This window comes from Arvicanthis niloticus, chromosome 2, assembly GCF_011762505.2.
Source record: "Arvicanthis niloticus isolate mArvNil1 chromosome 2, mArvNil1.pat.X, whole genome shotgun sequence".
Lineage (NCBI taxonomy): Eukaryota > Metazoa > Chordata > Mammalia > Rodentia > Muridae > Arvicanthis > Arvicanthis niloticus.
This window is the reverse complement of record NC_047659.1, coordinates 142,676,047-142,697,525: the sequence shown is the minus strand read 5'-3', so window position 1 is coordinate 142,697,525 and position 21,479 is coordinate 142,676,047. Positions and strand designations below refer to the sequence as shown.

At 46.3% G+C, this 21,479-nt stretch overlaps 1 protein-coding gene across 2 annotated transcripts in view; it reads right to left on the bottom strand.

The window, feature by feature from the left end:
* Nucleotides 1–9,504: 9,504 nt before the first annotated feature.
* The window catches only part of Rab22a (RAB22A, member RAS oncogene family), a 52,406-nt gene continuing 40,431 nt past the window's right edge, over nucleotides 9,505–21,479 (bottom strand). Inside the window, exons 4-7 of one of the 2 annotated variants that reach the window (XM_034494833.1) lie at nucleotides 21,175–21,246; nucleotides 20,991–21,097; nucleotides 20,335–20,444; nucleotides 9,505–15,792 (exon numbers count right to left, since the gene is read on the bottom strand). In XM_034494833.1, coding sequence (XP_034350724.1) covers nucleotides 15,695–15,792; nucleotides 20,335–20,444; nucleotides 20,991–21,097; nucleotides 21,175–21,246 — 387 coding nt within the window. In that variant the 3' untranslated portion in view covers nucleotides 9,505–15,694. The remainder of the gene's footprint in view (nucleotides 15,793–20,334; nucleotides 20,445–20,990; nucleotides 21,098–21,174; nucleotides 21,247–21,479) is intronic. The other variant, XM_034494834.2, reaches the window with a different exon arrangement.

The window sequence follows — 21,479 nt, the reverse complement described above, 5'->3', positions numbered from 1 at the left end:
TCTGGTTGCCTGAGAGCTTTGTTTCACTGTGTCTACTTCTCAGGAGGGCAGGGCAGTCACCCCAGTGTTTTCCTTGTTGCACAGATCAGGACGCTGAGGCACAGGAAGTTCCATAAGTTAACCTATGGGAGTGAGAACCTGAGAACAGAGGCTGGGGACTGGCTGTGATGGGCTGCAGGGCAAGAGGGTACATTTCAGAAGGAGGGTATATACTTAGGTATTATCTGTATGTGTGCCAGGACATGGGTTTTTGAGAGGCAGCCATTTTTTGTGCATTTAGTTTTATGGGGCAGAATCTCATGTATACAGCCCTGGCTGCCTTGAACTCATTATGAAGCTGAGGCTAGACCTCAACCCCTGATCCTCCTCTGTTCACCTGACCACTTGGATTACAGATGTCTAGCCCCATGCCTGGCTCTCCTCTCTTTTATTTTACCCCCAACCCCATCTGCAGCATAGAGTGAGGTCTGCACCCAACAGACACTCAGTGGATGGAGGAATGAAGGAATGAGGCTGGGGACATGGCCTAGTCAGTAAGAACACCTGGACCACAGACTTGAGGACTTGAGTTCAGATCCCAGTGCCTACATGAAGTGCTGGGCACAGTCTATAGAGCACAGTCATTAACCCTACTGGGGCTAGCTGGTAGATGACATAGCTCCAGGTCCCATGAGAGATCCTGTCTCAAGGGAATGAGGAGGAGGTCCTGAGAGACAGAGTAGGATACCTGGTATCGTCCTGTGACATCTGCGAGCATACATGTGTGAGTGCATACACACCATACACACATATGCATATATACACACATTCACACACATACTCTTACCATACACACATTTCACACATACACACCATATACACATCACACACTTATACCATATGTACATGCACATACACATACACGCATGCATACATACACATCATACACATTCAAACATTCACACACACTCATAACATACACACATACCCTACACACACACACACACACACACACACACACACACACACACACACACAGAGTGATAAATAAAACTTATAAAGGTTCAACCACTTCTAGGGTAGAAGTGTCAAGACAAACCTGTGCATAGTATTTGCTAGAACCTCAAAGACCCGGGAACTCAAGGACAAGCCTAGATGGGTTTGGGGGTGATCACAGCCAATATGCCTCATAGACTCTTTAAAAGGGGGTGCGGCCACATGAACCTCTCCACAGGAGAGAAGGCCCCTTTATACCTGGGCAGGAGCGCCTGGGAAGGGCTTCTCCTCATCTGAGGGTCTTGAAGTCCGAAGTGGCTTGGACAACTGTGGAGAAGTTTGAGACTCTGCCTCTGGAAGAAAGCTGTTCCCTAGATGTAGCTTTCTTGGACCCCTCTGCCGACTGAGAGAAAGCAGAGATGGAGTGAGCTCCATCACTGTGCTTTGCACGTAAAAGGTGTTCAATAAATGTTTGATGAATGAACGAAATAATGTAATTAAGAATCAGAGAGGGCGGGGGTGGAAGGAGGGAGTCTTTCAATCCTTAGAATTTGTCCCCAAGCACCCAGAAGGCCACATTTGCATACAAATAATTGATATTCTAATTACAAATCATTCCTATTGATTTATTAAGCAGATCCCCAAAGAATCTCCAGATGATAATTAGATTCTCTCTCCTTAGGGGTGAGGGAGGTGTGTTTACCTCTGTGGGCGCCCCCACCCCTGGGCGGCATGACAGAGCTGCCTGAAAAAGGCTTTGAGCAAACGAGAGAGCATGGGCGGTGTGATTGTGGAAAGAGGTCTCAGGGCCCCACAGATTGCTATTGTGTTGAAGAGCAGGGGACGCGCCCACGTGTGTGTCTGTGTGGGGGAAACCCTAGTGACCTTCCTCACAATGGTGATGCTTGAGAGGCTGTGTGCTCACGCAGGATGGAGAGACAAAAGGCAAACAGACAATGAGATAGGCAGACCGGTCCCTCCCAGTGGCTGGGAGCAGGACCTAGACCTACCCCTGCTGTCTGTGTGCCCCTCCTGGTGACACACTAAGGGCACGGCAATAATGCATAATGGCTTAAAAAAAATAAAAGATTGCATATCCAGTGTGAGAACACGCCATGAGCAAAGCCCCCTGGGTAAATACGCAGATCAGGAAACAGAGGTACAAGGAGGTTCAGGGATCTGCTCAAGGGGAATGAGAGTCATGGGTCACACTGACAGCTGTCACTCATGGCCCACCTACAGAATTTTTTCCCTGCCCTCATCTCCTCTGTCCTGACTGGATGGCTACCCCCACAGTCTCTGGAAACAGCTGCAGTGCCCTCAGATCATCCGCCTTTGAAGGGCAGCTGAAATCTTGGAACTGCAAACAAACATACAGACAGATACAGGGCGTGGAGAGTGATTGTGACAGACACGGGACATGGTACTTGAAAGTTTGCTTTCTCCATGCTAGTCTTCCTGTTCTAGGAATGCTCGGCCCACTGTTCAGTAGCTGACAGTGCTCTGCTTTTCGATCTAGGGGAAAACCAGGAGCCCAGAGAGGCTGTAACTAATACCAGTGCCAGCCTGCAGCAGCAGAAGGTCTGTCACATATGTCCTGGAAGAGCAAGAGTGGGTGCTAGCTGCCTCAGCCCCCGTCTGTCCCTCTGACTAACACTTGTTATCCCCAGGACAGGCTGCTTAGGCTATTGGCGATGCCTTGCAGACAGGGAGCCCAGCTGACATACCTGTAGGTGTGTGGGTTGGTGTGGAACTCTGGGCATTCCTTGGGGAGGTGGAGTTGAGAGAACACTAGAAATGGGGTGCACTGATTGGAGGTAACTGTGGAAAGACTGGGGGTGTAGAACTTTGTTCAGGCATAGACCCTGTGAGGATATGTGGACCAGCACTTTGCATGGACCACCGAAGGCAGGTAAGAGTAAGTCGGTGGTATACGCTGGCGCTCAGTTTTAATCCCAGCACTTAGAGGTACAGACAGATGGATGTCTAGGAGTTCGAGGCCAGCCTGGTCTACAGAGTGAGTTCAAGGCTGGCCAGGGCTACACAGAGAACCATAGTCTATAAAACAAAACAGGAATGAAGGAAGGGCTATCACTACTGAGCTGTGTGGTTGGGTTGGCATTTAGACCAGGCTTTGTCTGGGCTCACGGGTGACTGCTGAGGGGTCTTCTGTGATGTGTATTCTGTGTATGTTCTGTGGTCAATGTATGCCACTGCAGCTGTAGTCACCAGGGGGATGTTTGCCTCTTAATAGTTTAGTCCTTAGTGTCACCAGTCACGGGGAGGGAACACAGAAATGTCGTGTGTGTGAGAGACAGGGCCACAGGAAGAACAGAGGCTGTGATATCACAGGCATGGTACATGCAGGAAGTCTCACTGTGAGGATCTCACTCAGCTACCCACATCTCCTGTCAGTATGAGGGGGCAGAAGAGGCAGAGCTTCAAGGAGTAAACTAGAGTGGGGTTGGAGTTGTCGCATGGCAAGTGTATCAGTCATTTGTCACTATATGAAGGACATGAGTTCATCAGTTCTGCTGGTACCCTTCCTGGGTTCCAAATAACACCACCAGTGTCCAGGCACCAAGGCCTGAAGAACTGGTTCATTGCCATTGCTCCCTAACTCTGAAGACATACCCCCTCCTCCTCAGTCTTTAAATACTGCTAAAAGGAAGCAGGTGATTCTTAACATGTGGCAGCAGGAACCACAAAGAGTAGTAAATATCTTGTTTTTTTTTTTTTTTTTTTTTTTTTTTTTTTTTTTTTTTTTTTTTTTCCAGGGGAGAGGGCCCACAAAAGAACAGTCTCCCTTCTCTTTATTTCTCAGAAGCTTAATTCTCTACGGGGGCTCTGATTTGTTTGTGCTCTGATAATGCATGGTGTCTGTCTGGACTCATGAAGCCCTGTCCTGATTTCTCATTTATTTATCCCTCTGAGCCTGGGATGTAGGGCTTTGCAGCGGCAGGGATGTTTTAACGTTTGACAAACCACATAATAAAGGATGATGGATCAGTGCAGGAGCTGATGGTACCAGGGAGGGGAGGGAGGCGACCTTCGGCTCTCAGTGGCAGTCAGCTGCTGTGCCATCTGCACTGTTTCCAGGGCTCCCCGCCTCTTCAGCTGTTCTGTCCCTTCCTGGCTCCTCTGCTCCCTGCTCAGGGGACCCCAGGTCTCTTGATGACAGCCCTCCCCTGATCCTGTTACTCTGTCACAAGAAATATTTTGTCTTTTTGTCATTTTTCTCTGCAATTTAAACATTTGTCTTTTCTTCATTTTGTGTTTGTGTGTATACACAGGCCTATGTGGGTGTTTTTTTTTTTAAGACAGCATTATGAAAAATGAGGGGAAGATTTCATATTGTTTAGGTTCATATAGAACCAATAAAGAAGTGCCCCATGGATCTGCAGTGGAAGAGGCAGGTGCCTGCTGTACGCGGCCCTGTTATAAGCAATTGCATGCCAGGCCTGAGAACAGAAGATATATATATATATATATATATATATATATATATATATATATATGTGTGTGTGTGTGTGTGTGTGTGTGTGTGTGTGTGTGTGTGTGTGTGTGTATGTGTGTATGTGCACGCGCGCATGTTTGTGTGTGTGTGCACACGTGTGTGCATGCGCATGTATGTACGTGTGTGTGCCCACGTGTGTTTGCGTGCAAGTGTGCTAACTGACAGACACTTGGCTTCTTTTCATAATGTTTACATCCTTCTCATTTAGCAAATAAATCAATCCACCAAAATCAGATGTGGTGCCTCATACCTGTAACCCCTAGTGCTTGGGAGGCTATGGCAGGAGGATTGTCATGAGTTCAAAGCTAGCCTGGGTGACACAGTGAGTTGCAGAATAGCCTGAGCTATAGTGTGAAGTCATGTCCCAAAGAAAATCCATACACCAGATCACAGAAGAGGAAGCAAAGGCTGTGTGGGGGTGTGGCACACCCTGATTCCAACTCTTAGGAGGCAGAGGCAGAAACAACAGGACTTTGAGGTCATCATGAACTCTACTTCAAAAACAGAAGAAGGACCTGTGTGTATCAACTGCCCTAAAATGATGTACATGCTGTAGGAGACTCCTAGCCTGGAGGCCAAAGGGGAGGGCATTTGTACTTGTCAGTCTCTGAGAGGAATGACTTGGGTCATTTCCTCACAGAGGCTTTGCAGTAAGTCACTTGAAGAATATCACTTGGTGTTGTGTTGAGTCCTTGGATACACTTGGTTTTTTTTTTGAGACAGGGTTTCATTATGGAGGCAAGGCTGGCCTGTCATCTCTGGAGCTCAGTTAAAGGTGGTTGGTGACCCTCCCTCCTCAGGCTCCTAGTGCTGGAGTCACAGGTGTCCACACCCCTGGGTCTGGTTCTCAGCAGAGCCCCTCTGCTGGCTCCGCTTGGTTCTTTCTGGCTGCCAGGTGTCTGTCTTTTGGAGGGAGAAGCAGATGGACTTCACGACATCCTCATAGAGGCATCGGAGGCTTCAAATTTTGCTGCCCTTTTTGCAGCCGCCAGTTTACAGCAGCCCATTTAACAACACTGCCTCTCAGCCATTTCTATTGCCTGTGACTTTCAGGGAGTTCAAGAACAGGAAAGAAAGCCCAACTGGATCCTGATTCCCTAACTCGGAGTTCATTTGAGTAGCAAGAAGATGTGTGAAAATCTATTGAGGTGAAACATTCTTGATGGGCTGTTTCATGTCTGGGCAGGGTGGGCACCGAGGACCGCTTCCTACGGCCACCCAGCCTGTTGATAGAATGTGGCTGGTTGTCACCCCCAGGCTTCTACACAGGCTTCTGACAAATAAAAATAACAAACCCAAACAACTCTGAAGTTAAGATGTGTTCTTATCTATATGCAAACAAGCCCTGGCCTGACCCCCTCGTCTAGGTGGGGGCCCTCCAATGTGGATGATAGTATACCACTGGGCCTCGATGTCCCTGCAAGGGACACTAACCCCAAATTAACATTCTTGACTCCTCAATTTTCTCCTTAAAACATGCCCTTTTCTACTAGAGTGGAGCCCTGATAGCTTCTGCATTTTCCTTTCCATATACGTGCTTTCACTGAGGCTCTGTTCGACACTAAATATTAATAAAGAGAAAAGTGACCCCCCTGCCCCGCTAGCAGTGGTATCAGAGACTGCTGCACCTCTGCACACACTTTCGAAAATGGTGGTCTCCGAGTTCCTACCTCGTTTCCAAGGAAATGCTGAAAATAAATCTAAAGTGACTAGAGGTCTGATGAAAATCATAATTAACCAAGTGATTCATCTTGACAAGGTGTTGGCTGGAAAGTCCCCCCCACCCCCACGCAACACATACACACTTCTTACAGGCTCAACCAGCACTATAAAGAAACGTGGTAACTTAATGCTCCTAGAGAGCATTTTCTAGAAACCTGAAGATGCCTGGCTTCCCAGCTGACCGACCATGGCTATTTTCAGTGGGGAGTCATGACTTTGAACATTATTATTAAAAGAATACCCCCCTCCAAACTTAAAAGATCCAGGTTTTGTAATTTGTCAACTCAAAGGAAATACAAGTTCCAATGTATTAAAAAAAAGAAGAAGAAGAAGAAGAAGAAGAAGAAGAAGAAGAAGAAGAAGAAGAAGAAGAAGAAGAAGAAGAAGAAGAAAAGAAAAGAAAAAGACCTATCTGAAGCAACTCTGAGGTTGCCAAGAAACCTGGACAGGTAACCCAGCTGCTGTGTGCTTCCGGGCAGGCAGCCAGCTGTGAAGACCCAAGCCATTGTTTTGTGCATTTAAGACATCCGGCTTGTTTGGTGTGGTGGTAATCTGTTTCTTCCTTTTTTGCTTGGGTTCCTTCTGTTTCTCTTGGCATCTACAGACGATGCTGGCTCCTGCCTGGTGCTGCTTTGATGGGCCAGACACTAATTTGTTCTCTTAGTATGTGTTTACACTTCCCTACTCGCTCGCTTCCTTGAGGATTTAAGAGCTTGGAAAGACCCATGGCAAAGGAGGAAATGAAAATAAATGTGCCCTGTAAACGTTTTTACGCACTGTTCCTAAACCAGCTCTAAGCTTTATATGGAAACAAAACACTTCAGTGTGTTGAGCAGCTGCAAGTGGGCAGGTATGTACGCGTGCGTGCACATGTGCAAGTCCAAAGATGGTTGCAGTTGTCTGTCCTTTGAGTTCCTTTGGTTTGAGATACAATTTTTCATTGGCCCAGGTTGCAGACTGGGGTGGCAGAATCTGCCTGTCTCTGCCTCCCTAGAGCTGGAATTACAAGCATAAACCACACCTGACTTTTTATAGTGGGTTCTGGGGAACAAGCTCAGGCCTTTGTACTTAACTAAGCTGTCTTCCCAGCCCCATGACTTTGGCTGTCTTGTGAGGCAGAGTATCACTGTGGAGCCCTGGCTGTCCTTCTCTATGTAGACCAAGCTGGCCTCAAACTTAGCTATCTGCCCACCTCTGCCTTCCAGGGGCTGGGATTAAAGGAGTGTGTGCTACCATGACAAGTGGCTCTGGGTGATCTTGGATTCCATGTCTTCCAGCTTCTACCTCCTGAGATTTTTTTATGTGTGTGGCACCACGTTTCTTTTGTGCTGTGCTGTGTGTGGAGCCTAGGGCTTCATTCATGATAGGGGAAACCAGACAACCACACTTTCTGTGTTTGTATTGATTTTCATTGAAGTTCTGAAGGCAGGGGAGAGGTGCAGGAGGTTTTAAAAGTTTTATCTGTGGCTTTAGAGTCTGTGGAAGCCCTTTGAAGTCTGCAAGGTACGGTGAGGATTTGGTCAGCTGGTGAAAGCATTTGCCCTTTAGACCAGAGAAGAAGGAAAACAAGTTTATTCAGTATGCTGGTCAGAGAGCAGTGGGCATGGCAGTGACACACAGGACAGTCCTAACTTCTTAAAAATGTATTGTTCTGTGAGATAGGAATTCGGGCACATCTCCAACATGGCATGCATGAGGTTGGAGATCAACTTTCAGGAGTCAGTCTTCTCCTTCTAGTGGTTGTGTTTTGAGAATAAGGAAGGTCGTGCACACAGTAGGAGCTTGCACAAGTACAGAATTATCTACTAAATAGGTGCCTGCCACCCAACCTCTTTTCAAAAATAACTATTGCTGGCAGTGGGGTATGGACTTCTAGGCTGTAACCAGGGAGATTAAGCAGGAAGGACTCTCTGCTAGTGGGTTCTATGGAGGGGCCACCTTAGAAAAGTGTATTTAATGAAGAGCAAGAACGGTATACAAATACCACGTGCCTCCTGGGAGCCAGGAGCACTACTGCCAGGATGTACCCAAAAGAAATGTTATGTGTACACCATAGAATGCTCATCACAGTAGGGTCGGGGGCTCACACCTGTCATCCTAGTACACAGAGGTAGGTGGCTCTCCAGGAGCTCCAGGCCAGCCAGAACTACAGCATGAATGCCTACCATACCCAGGGCTAGAGTGAGATCCTGTCTTAAACCCCAAACAAAACAAGCACCAGTAGCCAACCAGGCAACCAGGCAGGCTCAAGGCTTTCCCGTAACAGCACAAACCTGGAGGCAAGCCGGTGCCTATGGATACAGAATGGACACATGCAGGAGATCTGTTTGCAGATAGTGTTCTGTATCGTGCTATTCTAACTCAAGGCCAGACCCAACAGCACACCCACACGGCTGGTGTGCTTAGATGTCCCAAGCACACACACACACAGTAAGAGAGGACACAAAGGCTCTTTGGTGTCAGAAAACCAGGGCTGAAGATGTGCGCAGCCATGATATGCTTGCTCTTTAGGCATGCGAACCTGAGTGTGATCCCTGGCACCCATGTAAAGTATATGGGTGCCAGAATGGGCTGGGGAAGTGGAAACAGGAGGGTCTGTGTAATTTGTTGGCCTGCCACTTTCACCAATTGGTGAGCTCTAGGTGTGGTGAGAGACCGTGTCTCAAAAATTAAGGTGGAAAACACTGTAGGAAAACATTCAGTGCTGACTGCTGGCCTTCACACGTGCACGCGCGCACACACACACACACAGAGACACAGACACAGTCATAGACACACATAAAACAGGGCAGAAATGTTTCTGGGGTGTACCTATCACCGTTTGGGCTGGACACAGATTGATGGTGTTTTCTATACGTTTATATATTTTACAAATAACAAAGCAAGTCACCCAACCTGTAAAGTTACTTCCCCTGAGTCATGAGACTCTCAACACAATGGCCTGTAAAGATAGATATATTTTATGTGTCTTCACTCCTGGATAATAAACCAGCCTTTCACCACACACCACAGATACACCAACCCTCCATCACACACCACAGATACACCAACTCTCCACCACACCACCATTACCTTCTCGAACTCTATGCCCCCAAACTGTCTCAAATGTCTTTGGAATATGTGGTTAGAAGGATATAAAGGGTGATGGGTGTGGTGTGCATAACCTGAAATCCCAATACTTGGGAGTGCTGAATTTATTAGGCTACACAAGGAGAACCCATCTCAAACAAAATCTAACAAAAAGAATCATGATGAATGCCACAGAGAAGTACTGGAGGCCGAGACATGCATATGTAAACATAGCACTTTATTAACAAAATGTTTACATTATTCTTAACACAAATTTTTTAGTGACAGAGCATGCCACACTCTATAAAAGCATATGATAGAAGTCAAGCTGAAGAAACACTGTTCCAAAGCGTGCCAGACCTACTGTCTGCAAATGGAAGTATACAAAATGTAAATCTTACAACAAAAAGCAAATGGCTGAGTTTTTTTAAATCGGCATTTACAAACAACAGACATCATACAGTTTACGTAGACTCAGGTCCAGCCCAAGGTCAGACTGCAAAAATAGTCATTGAACATCCATACGGGCATGGCAAATCCTCACTCCAGTACAGTGGTACAGGTAAGCAGGCAGTATGTCATTTGTTGTGAAGCCACTGTGGCTTAAGTTCGGGCTATTTAGAGAGCTACCAGCCTTGGGAAACCAGGGGCAACTGCAATTTCAAATAGATGCTACTGTAAAAGACACAGGTTGCTTATTCCTGACATTGGGTCTTGACAAGGGATAGCACTCTCAGAAGAAAAAAAAAGGATTGCCGGTATAAGGGCTTAGATTGTCTTTTCTCTCTAGATGTCTGATTTGGACTTTTAAACTCCACATAAGTGTTCTCTTACAAACTCCATGGAGTTCTGATCCCTTCAGCCCATCGTCCTGTCACTAGTGACAGATCACATTCTGTCAATGGAGTTGTATCTGCCTCTCAGGCTCATACTGCCCACTGCCCTTCTACAAGTTCTGGGGGCTCTTTCCCCCACAGAGAAGGGTGCGTCATGTGTGCAGCTGTGGAGGTGGCTGGGGCAGGGAGCCTGAGGGAGAATTCCATACCGATCCTTGTAGAAGGCAGGCCGTAATTTCTGAAGGTCAGGGTGGTGATTGATGACGGTGTGAGTGACTCACAATGTAAAATGATGGAAAGACTGAGTGGGGCGAGTTAAAAAAAAAAAAAAAAAAAAAAGATCCTTCCCAGGGCAATAAAGCTCTGTCTACAGCAGCCTAACAAATGTTTTAAAAATAGAGCTTCGATCAGCTGCTCTGACTACCTGGCTGCCAATCATCCAAGCTGACTGGTTCCTTTGATATCATGGGTATGACCCAAGTTGAAAAAGTTTCATGCACCGAGCAGTAAACTTCAAACATGGATGGGAGGGAACAGAGTTCTGGACTTGCTTCCAAGCTTTTCCGAGGGGAAAAATGGATTACTTAAGTATAAATGCCAAATGTTACTGATGGCCAATGTTAGGATTAGTCCTCAAGGCAAACAGCATTGTGGGCAGGCCTGGCACCGGCCTGGAGTAGGGGAGCGTGGGGCCAACTTTAGTTGCTGAGCAGCTGACTCAAGTCTTGCTTCATGGAGCGGTGGCTGAAGCACACAGCTTGCCTTTTGATGCTGGGGGCCTCTTTGACAATGCTGGTTTTGAGTAACAACCACGGGCCCCGTGTGCAACATGCTGTTTTAATGATGACTCCCTCCAAAGGACTCAAAACACTGGAAAGTTCCTGAATCACGAAGTGGCATGCAGAAGCCAGCAGGCTGTTTCTACTGTGCGATTAAAGAGGACATTAAGACCCATAGTTGAAAACTGTCAATTAAAGAAGGCTCTTTAAAAAAATCATTGCTGTCTTAGGACTCCCCGTTAATTGGCAGATAGAACTTGGCACTTAAGGCCTGTCTGTGGAGAGCTACCCAGGTTTTTGCTTGTTGTAATTATGTAGCATTTTGATGAGGCGCTGGGCACCATAAAATGAACTCACAGCAAATTAAAACATTTTTTCTTAAGTTTGTTAGACATTATGATTTTAATCTCACCATCTACTATTTATATATTCTAATCTCGCTATCTAAAATGTTCAACATAATAAAAAGGCATCGATGGAAGGCCTGAGACTTTTTTTTTATTATTAAACTTCTGAATCCTTTTGTTTTGAAGCCAAAATATTCTAGCACATCTATAATTGATTACTCTCTGAGAGGAAAGAACACAGATATTAGTTATTTCTGATAGTACAGACCATCAAATTAAACGTGATGCATGCTGGTGGAAGCCCTAGCTCCAGAGAGTAAATCACTCTCTTCCATGCTAAGAGCACCCTGAAGGACGAGCTGAGAAATACGGCCATCCCGGGCTCTATCCATCTGCCCTTCGCAGCACCACCTAATGAACTTCATCACGGCAGGTCCCTCGCTCATCACCTTCCGAGATACAGAAGGGAGGCTCCTGAGAAGTGGAGTATCCTTCTCATATTTTTTAGACTTTCATTTGCACATAAAACAGGACAAATGCCCTGGAATTCCATTAACATTTCTCGAAAATCAGATAATCAAATTGCCTGGTTTTCTATTACTGGAAGTCGAGACGAGCCTTTCTGCTGCCACAGGAAACTCACTGAGGTCATCCCTCTGAGTCTCGGGCTAAATTCTATCTGACCCCCCTTTTCCAAAGCTGCACAGTGCTCTGTTTATCCTCTACATAACAGCATGCTCAGAACATTTTTTTTAATTATGACATTTACTGATGTGGTGTGTGTATGTGTGTGTATGTATGTATTATGTATGTAGGTAAGAGGACAACCCGTGGAATTCTTCTCCTTCTATTATATAGAATTGAGGGATTGAATTTGTGTCATCAGACTTCATAGCAAGTGTCAACTCCTAAAACAAAAACATATTCATAGCTATCTTAAGTATCATCTTATACATCATGGAATTTTGTTTTTTGATAAGTCAAGGAGATCAAGCAAGACATAGTAGACAGCTTGAATCTTGAAGGTGCACCCCATTTATTCCTTAGAAACTTATGAGCTGTTAAGAGGTAGAACATCTTGGAATCAAATAACAAAGAGTATATTGCTTGTCCCTTCAGAACAAGTTTAAATGACAACTTCCAGGGGATTCCAGGAGCCAGCTCCCACGGTCATTCTGTGCTTACCAGTCAGTGTAACAGCCTGCTAAGTTTAATGATAAAAGCCAGCCTGTTTGGCAGCCATGTTCTGAAGCAGGATTGCATGTTAGCTTAGGGGTCCCCAGGTGAGGATTCTTTCATGACCCCTGCAGGGTCTTGCAGACACACAGGTGTCTGAGGGTTCTGGAAGAATGTGTGTGAAGAGGTGCTAAGCCGTACCCCATCAATGTCGGCAATGTACCGTTGCCTTCTGGGACGCGGAGCCTGATGTGCTGGCATGCAATGTATCCCAAACCAATCCCACCCTTGAAATATAGCAGCAGGTCCTCTGGTCTGGCAGCCTAGGGTGCCAGGAGACAGCTACCTACTACAAAAGCAACTTCAGTACTTTGTCTCTTAGAGCTTTAGAAAGCCCCCAAACCTATTTTCCTCCTGGAAACAAGGAATACATGTAAGACTTACAGAGAAGTCTTAAAACTAAATGTAGGTCGCCCCCTCCCTCCCTGTCATCTATTAAAAAAAACCCACAGGGCAGCTCATCTCAACAAGGACACTGGCCTCTTCAAGTAGCCAAGCCTCTCATGAGAAAATCTCAAGCCTCTGACCTGGGTAGGCATGGAAAGGACAGGAGCACGACGAGAGGAGGCGGACACTTCAAACGCCATCATAGATGAGGAACAAGGACCCGGGTTATTTTAAGAGGAATTAATCTCTCGGCTGCCATGTCCAGCACTTGTCTTGGAGGCAGCTGACAAGCGGGTGATGGCGTTTCACTGGGAGGCAGAAGGGCTTGCAGCAGGTATTTCTCCCCAATCACTTCTCAGAGTTTACACTGAAGGACACTTAATCAGGCTCTCACTCTATGTTCCTTTAATCACCAAATGATAGTTAATTAGTTATCACAGAATCAGAAAAACACTTATGTAGAAGGAGACATGGAGAGACAGTGGTTCCTAGGATCGGACACCTGCAAGGAGCTTATTCCAGTTCCTCTGAAAGAGATCAATACACACCGGCAGTTAATTAAAGATCTTCCCTTCTGCTCATTCTTCAAAGTTTTTAAAAATGGCCCTGCGTCACAAGGGAATCAAAGATTTTTATGGAGGGGCTGTGTCTTAATGCCTTTGGAGTCTGGCTATTTCTCTTACGAAACAGCCAGGAAAACAAAGAATGTATATTGGATTCCTGCTTAATCTAAAATGTGGCCAGAAACCACTATGACTCCATTTTCATCTGCGTTCTTGAGAAGAGGCAAGTAAGTGGAGATCTAGCTATCTGCGCTCTTCGAGCAGGAAGGGTGGGCCTGACGGAAATCTGCTGTCACTGAGTACAGCACAATACCATGCATAGGACAGCCCCTGTGTGTCTAGGACAGACTGGCGACAGAGAGAAAGACATGAACACAGAGTCTATGCTTCTCATCCTGTTGAAAAGACAGGAAGCCATGGTCAGTCATTCTCTCCATGTGACACACAAGGGAAGGCAGCGCAAGGTCGGGAGCTGCAGAAGAGAGCAGCCATCGGCTGTGGCAGCAGAGCAGTAGGGGCAGAGGTGTTTTCCTGCACACTCATGTGTGTTACTCAACTGTTCAGGTCAAGAAGCGCTACCATCTTTTGGTGAGACGAGATAGAAAGGGTCTCACATGGGCAGCCCTATCCACATGAGCCAGGCAGCACTGTTTTTGCTGATCTAGAGGTCTCAAAGTCTGACTGCAGTGAGGATAAGGCACTGGAGGCCATGTTCAGGTCCAGTGTTGCCTGTCTATTAGGCCCTCTCCATCTTAAGCATCTGGGGGAGGGGCATAATGTAGTAACAATTGTTTTTAAAAGTTTTGACTATTCAGTTAAGGACAGCTCTGAAAACACAATTTGGTTTGAAATTCAAGCTGTTTCATTTCCTATTTAATCTTGTAAATTTCCTTCCCTTACAATACCCAGGCTGGAAGGGCGCCAAATTAGGCCAGGAACAAATTTCCAGCAGCTTCACTTGGGTGCTTTATTTTTAGATTATATTAAAAACCTCATTAGGCTCCTGAGGGAAAAGAGTGTGAAGCACTGACACAGGCAAGAGAAGATAAAGGAGGGAGAGGTGAGCCGGCTGTTAATAAGCAAAGCACTCTTAAAACAGTTGGTCCGAGCTCTCTGGAGGAGCTGAGAGAAGCTCCCTCTCGCCTTAGGTGAATGGCGGGTGCTGGGCCCCCTCTCACCCGGGCTGGAAGGACTAGCCAGGCTTGTCAGGGAGGCATATGTCTTTATTACCATTTCCAGATGGGATGCGGGAGGCTGAGGGGAGGAGGAAGGAAGCTTCGAGATAAGTGCTCCATGCTTCTGCACAAGGTAAATGGGTTTCAGAGGTTCCTGTGGACAGGCTGAAAAATGGGTGGGCACATAGGACACTGGGCACAGGACTAAATGAGTACTGAAAGGAATTCAGAAGTTATTAATGTATTTACATAATTTATAATTTTTAAGCAATGGTCTCATAAATATAGACTACAAATTTACATACGCTAGGCAGCACACAGTTGTTTTTCCCACCAAAACAAACTGGGCAAAAAACCAAAAACAACAAACCATTCACCAAAAGACGCATTTGCTTTGTTCTCTCCTCTTCTTTTGAAACCACTGCTTGTCCGTTTAGACATATGCAACTCAACTGGCTCCAGGTAGCTTCTCTACCCCATCGCCTGGACCATGAGAGTTTATGGAGAAAAGGTGACCATAACTAATGTGCGTGGGTTCTGACACATACAGGGTCAGAAGCAAACCCAAGGTGACCCGGCAGCCACAGCAGTGGCGGCATTAATGTACTGTGCGTGAAAGTGCTTTAGAGACGGTAGAAGCTGTCCCAGGAACACCCATGCCTCTGCTGGGACCACTTCCCACACTTTAATGACACGACTCTGACACCAGAGATGAGGACCAAGGGGATGACCATCTCTACAGCTTTTTCCCTTATATCCATGAAAAGTGCTCACTTCCCTTTACAAATGATACATGAAATCCTGATTACAAAAGTACCAGCAATTCAATCCTACCATCCATATATCAGATGCTCCTTTCAGCCAGGTAAACAGCCGAGGACATGCATGGTCCCTTTGCATGCCAGAGTCCACCGACAGAAGTCTGCAGACAGAAATACCTGCTGCAGTCTTCCAAGAGAACCAAACAGCTGGTTCTCTGAGTCCTTTTTGCATAAAGAGCATGAGGTGGCGGCCAGTGGCAGGGCACGGCTCTCCTGCATGAGCATCCAGGACCACCTGCTTCTTCATCAAGGTCACGGCCTGGGTCATCAGCAGCAGCTTCGCTTTGGCTCCGATGGCTGTCTTCGGAGTTTGAAGCCCTTGCCGCCAGATGCCGGGTTGGCATCAGTGGATGGAATTCTTCGACCTGCAGCAGAGAGAGAGGAAAGAGGGAACAAGTTCTTTCTCAGACACAACAGGACAATTTCATCAAGGACAGTTTGTCCAGGTAAGACCAGGAAGATGAGTAAGGGAACAGGGGCAGGTATGCCTCTTCACCTGAGCCACAGGATACCTACCACAGTGAAGAACAAAACATTGCCACAGCACCAGAAGCCACAAGTCTTCCAGATGTCACCAGTTCTTAAACTAGCAACCTATATTTCTATTCCAGGATCCAAATATGGATGCCAAACACCAGTTAGGAAATTTTTTCAATACAAAATTTAGACTGTACCTGGCTCTTCCCCGCTCGATGGTCTCACAGCACACAATGCACTAGTGCACTGCCATTGCTCGACCCAGCTGAGCATGCTCACTGTCTCCTAGACTAACCATTCCTCTACTGATGGTTGTTGATCCCAGGTAACTGTGTGTGTGTGTGTGGATTACAGAGCAGGAAAAGAGGAGCCCGGGCCCCGCTCTACCCCATGGCATTTACCCGCATATGTACCACATTCTCAGTGACTATCTAGTGCACCTTAATGTTTGACAGGGACTGCCACACTGCTTTCTAAAGAGCTGTGGCATTTTCTCTCTTATTACATCATAAGAGAGGGAGGCTTCACTTTAGGGCTCTGAGGCTAATGTCAACTCGGAGAAGAACGACCTTCAGTTACTTTCCACCCACCTGGATGACAGGACTCAAGGCTGCCTGTACAAAGGCTTTCCTGCCCTTTCCCTTCTGAGCTACTCCAACCCCTCAAACACTGGCAGGACAGCAGTCTTGTTTTCCATGCGACTGGCATCCTTGAACTGGGCTCTGAGCCCTCAGTCTTGCTTGTTTTCCACTGTGACATTCCCAGATCTAGTGGCACGGCACTGGGGAAAGGCTTTCTGTTTGTTTAAACCAGGAAACTATACAGGGGCATCTTTAGCAAGGCTGAGGGACAATGCCCGACAACTCTGTGGGGATGGCTGCCAAGTCTTGTGAGCTGTAACCTGTGTAGACAGGAATACAGTATCACTTCTACATGGGCAGAAAGTGTTCTTCAATTTTCCAAATGTGTTGCAAGCACTGCTGTGAATGAATTACAGATATAGTTAACAGTCTCTTGAAGGTTATTGTCATTATGGTTTTCTCAATAAATGGAAACAGAAATATAGCTGGTACCACAGAGGCAACTGGAATGTGACAAAAGATTTTTAAACAAGTGTTTTGGAAGAAAGCAAGAGACATCTTTATGATCTGAGCACAGCTGAAGATTTCTGACATGGGAACTATGCTGAGCATAAAGGAAAATAAGGACACATTGAATTCAGTTTAGGTCAAGCAGCCAGTTCATTCATTCAGAAAACAAAGTCAAACCAAGGGGAAGGTATTTCCAACATAACCAACTAGGGCTGATATCCAGAGTAAGGCAGAGTCATCAGGAAGGCAGGCAAGAGGGTAAGAACTCTGAAGAGGAGGGTGCCAGCTATCGTCCAGATAGAAGGCTGTAGGTGGACATGGGAGGTCCTGCCTCTCCTATAGACCGACAGGAAAGACATTTCATACACCACTTCTGTGGGCAGCAGCTGGCACAACGACCACTCTGCAAACTGTTTGGTAGTAAAGTCACAACAAAGACATGCAAATCTAAGGACCCAGCAATCTTTCTCTTAGGCGCAGAGATACCAAGCAAAATGCATCCAGATGTTCCCCAGAGGACACAGGATGCATCCAAATGTTCCCCAGAGGACACAGGATGTTCAATGGTGCAGACAGCAATTACCCTAAGTCAGAAACAACTGCCCAGTGTCTTGTCAACAGCAGAAGGGACGACTACACTGGAAACAGTCCTCATTTCTTCCTCTCCCACCTGTGAGTTCTGACATGAATACATACCAGCCACGAGACCATATCTGCATTTGCAGCCGCATGGGGTGTACAGACAATTTAAGCACATAATATAGAATAAGAAGACGGACACAGAGGGTAAATAGGGCTGGTAATGTAGTTCAGTTGAAAGAGTACCTGCCTAGCACACATGAAGTCCTGGGTAGGACAGTCCAGAGCATGAGGCATGGTGGTACAAGTGTATTCTAGGAGTTGGGAGGGAGAGAAAGGAGCCTATCAAGGTCACCCTCAGTCACAGAATGAGTGTGAGGCTAGCCTGGGTTATAGAAGAAGACAGCGGAGGAGATAGAGCAGTAAAGTGCTGGCACAGCCTTTAATCCCAGCCCTTGGAAGACAGAAGCAGGCAGATCTCTTTGAATTCAAGGCCAGCCTGACCTACAGACATAGTTCCAGGTCAGCCTGGGCTACATAATGAGATTTTTGTCTCAAAAAAAAAATCAACAAACAAAAAACCCCAAATAAAACATGTCAAACAAAAGCAACTATCAGGACGGGTTCTCCTTCGTGAGTGCCACAGCAGGCTGAGCTCTGAGACAAGGCATCATTCATTACCTTTATGCTTCTGAGCTGCCCTTTCCTGTGTGTGCATTATGTTTCAGCCCACAGCCGCATGCCAGCTCCAAGTGATCTGACGGCACTCACTGAGCAAAAAAGAAAAATGATTTCTATCTCTGTCTGGTTTCCATCTCCTTGGCCATGTTCAGTTCTTCTCAGTTACGGTGTGTACTGTGTGTCTCTTTCTCTTTGTAGTGCAGGCAACCTAACCTGAGGTCCTGAACATGACAAGAAAGTCACTACCACAGGGCTGCACCCTGCTTGTCGGGTTTTGGTATAAGGCTTTGTTGCTCATATAGTTCACTACATGTTTATTTTTAACACTAGAAAAAGAACCCACAACAAAACCAGGAATGGCTTCAACAAATGACATGCTCTATGCAGACATTCAAAAGACCGCCAAGAGCACTGACAAAATGTAGGCTGTCTTTCAAGAACAACTCAGGCTGCCTGCTAGTTATGAACACTGTGTTTTAGCCTTGAAATAGAGGCACTTGGGTGAGCCCACGGCAGATCACACTGGCTGCCTGATGTCTGCAAAGGACTGACTCAAGAAAGTTTTAAATTAATGGCCAAAATTAAACAATGGAAGACATACATAATATCCTACATCTCTGAGCTGTCTAAACTATCACAGATGTGTTCACTCATCAATTCTAGTAGTTGAGAGGCTGAGGCAGGGGGACTGCTCTGAGTTCAAGCCTGAGCTACAAAGTTAAGACTCTTGAGACTCTGTCTCAAAAGAGCAACACAAAATGAAAATCAAACAGTCCTGATCTTCAGACCCCAGAGGGGCCCAACTGCTGAGATCCCAGACACGGGTGCTGCAGGCCTGCTCCCTTGGGCAGGCCCTGTCCTGCTCTGGTGGTTCCTGCAGTTCATGACTCTCACCCTCCTCAAGACCAAGAGTCCTTCTATCTTCCAGAGACTTCAGATCTCAACCTAGGGGCAGCTAATGGGTGTAGACACACTACGCATAGCTGACTACTTTAGGAGCTGGCTATGTTCAGTTAAAGCAATCATGCAGCTCTTCGAGGCCTGTGCTGTCAGGCCTTGGCTCCCATTCCACTGCCTCAGAGACTTCCCCAACTGTCTTCCCTCATCAGGCCTCAGCTCCCAACTCTTCCCCAGAGGAGCTTTCCAGGACCATCTGTACACATTCTTACGTCTACCACAATTGCTTTCTTCATATCTCTTATTATTATGTGAAATGACCCTATTTATGTGGAGTTCACTGCCTGACTCCCTCAACAGAACATGCACTCTCAGAGAGCAAGGGCTGTGTCTGTCTTCTTTAGGCTGCTCCCTTGAGTCTGGAACAGTTCCCAATAAACATGTTGATGAACTGGAATGAAATGAATAAACAGAGATGTGATCTCCAGAGAGTCCCAGGCTGGAGGTGGCCTCTTTGCACCTAAGTCCCCTGTTAACTCTGAGGAGAGACAGGGAAGAGACGTCACGGAGGGACAGATGGGCAAGAGGACTGGCCTGTTCCTTGCCGAGGACTAGTTTTGGAGGTTTAAAAAACAGATCATACACATATTTCATTTCCCTTGAGGTATTCTGTTCTTTTCTTCTAGAAATCTTTAGTACTTTTAACTCTGTGAAAGTCTGCTGCAAATAGGTATGAGCACAAAAGTGCAGCCATGCACAGAGGCCACACATGTTAGATCTCTGGAGCTGGAGTTACAGGTGGCTGTGAGCATGACGTGGGTACTGGGAATCAAATTCAGGTTCTCTGGCAGAGCAGTGTATGATCCTAACCACTGAGCCATCTTTCCAGTCCTTATTGTTTTGTTCATTTCTGATGGTTCTGGATGAGTAACTGAGACACATTGAGAAGAGGAGAGCACAAAATGGCTTCAACACTGAGAGGCACTCTTTCTGGAAAGGAGATTACCACACAATACCCAGAGACCCCCACATGACAAACACTGGCTGTTCTCATCTGCTCAGATCTCCTTTCATGAACAGTCTCAGCGACTACAGCAACCATGCTGAGACTCTAACCACAAAGAGAGTTCTGTTTGTGTTTGCCCTGAACAGTGGAAACCCACAAGATGCAGAGATACTTACTAATTTCTATAAAGAGTTCATTTATGTTTATTGCATTTTTTGCGCTGGTCTCTACAAAGATGGCATGAATGGAGTCAGCATAGTCCTTCGCATCTCTCTCCATGACTTCTCTGGAAGGCAACAATTGCTAGTCAGAGCTTCTGCCCCTTAAGACCATGCCCCATCCCCCATGGAAGCAGAAGGATGTTTGGATCAGCTGTGGCATGAGCCCAGACAGTCTTTCCAGTTACATGATCTTCCTGATAAGGTTTTCTATAACCTCTATATTAAACATCCCTCAACGGCCCCCCCGCCCCTGAAAGCAAAGCCAGGGCCCTTCCTTTGGGAATCAAATGTGATACACAGAGATTGTCAATAAAATGGACTTTTTGTATTCAGGTACTCTGTGTCCTAGCAGCCTGGGGAGACAATGATCTCAGATAATGTCATGTGTGACACCACTAATGTTAGAGTAAATTACACGCCTGTCCACATGTAATATAATTAACTCTAAATGCCTTAAGTCTTCATTTTAGCTTGAAACTTCAGGGCCAGCCATGTAACACGAGGAATTGTTCAATGTCAGAGATAAAATAAAAGCTAGCTTCTTACCCTGGATATGGCTCATTAGCAAAGGAACACATAATCGGCACAGGCATCTCTGTCCAATAACTCACCTGACATCAGTGAGATCACACTTGTTCCCTGCAATGGCAACCACAATGCTAGGAGGGCCATGCTGGCGGAGCTCTCTCACCCAGTTCTTCAGTGTTGAAAACGTCTCCTGCAGTGTGAAAGGAAAGTAGCTAGAGGCCTGAGCAGCACATGATGGCAGCTAAGGAGAAATGAATAAAGTCTTACTTCTTTTGTGATGTCGTAGACGATTATGGCTGCGGCTGACCCTCGGTAGTACATGGGTGCCAACGCACGGAACTGCAGAGGGAGAAGAGGCAATGAGACCGACCACACGGCCAGGAGAAGATGCCCTTTTAGCAGACTGTGAAGTCCATTATCCCTGCACAAAAGGTAATCTTTCTCTGAAGCCAGAGAAGATGCCATAATGCTTTATAGCAAAAGAACCCATAATTACCAAAGGCGAAGACAGACTGTAGTGCAAGAATGTCTCAAAAGACAGTCTAGAAAACAGTTTTATAGGAATTGAATAT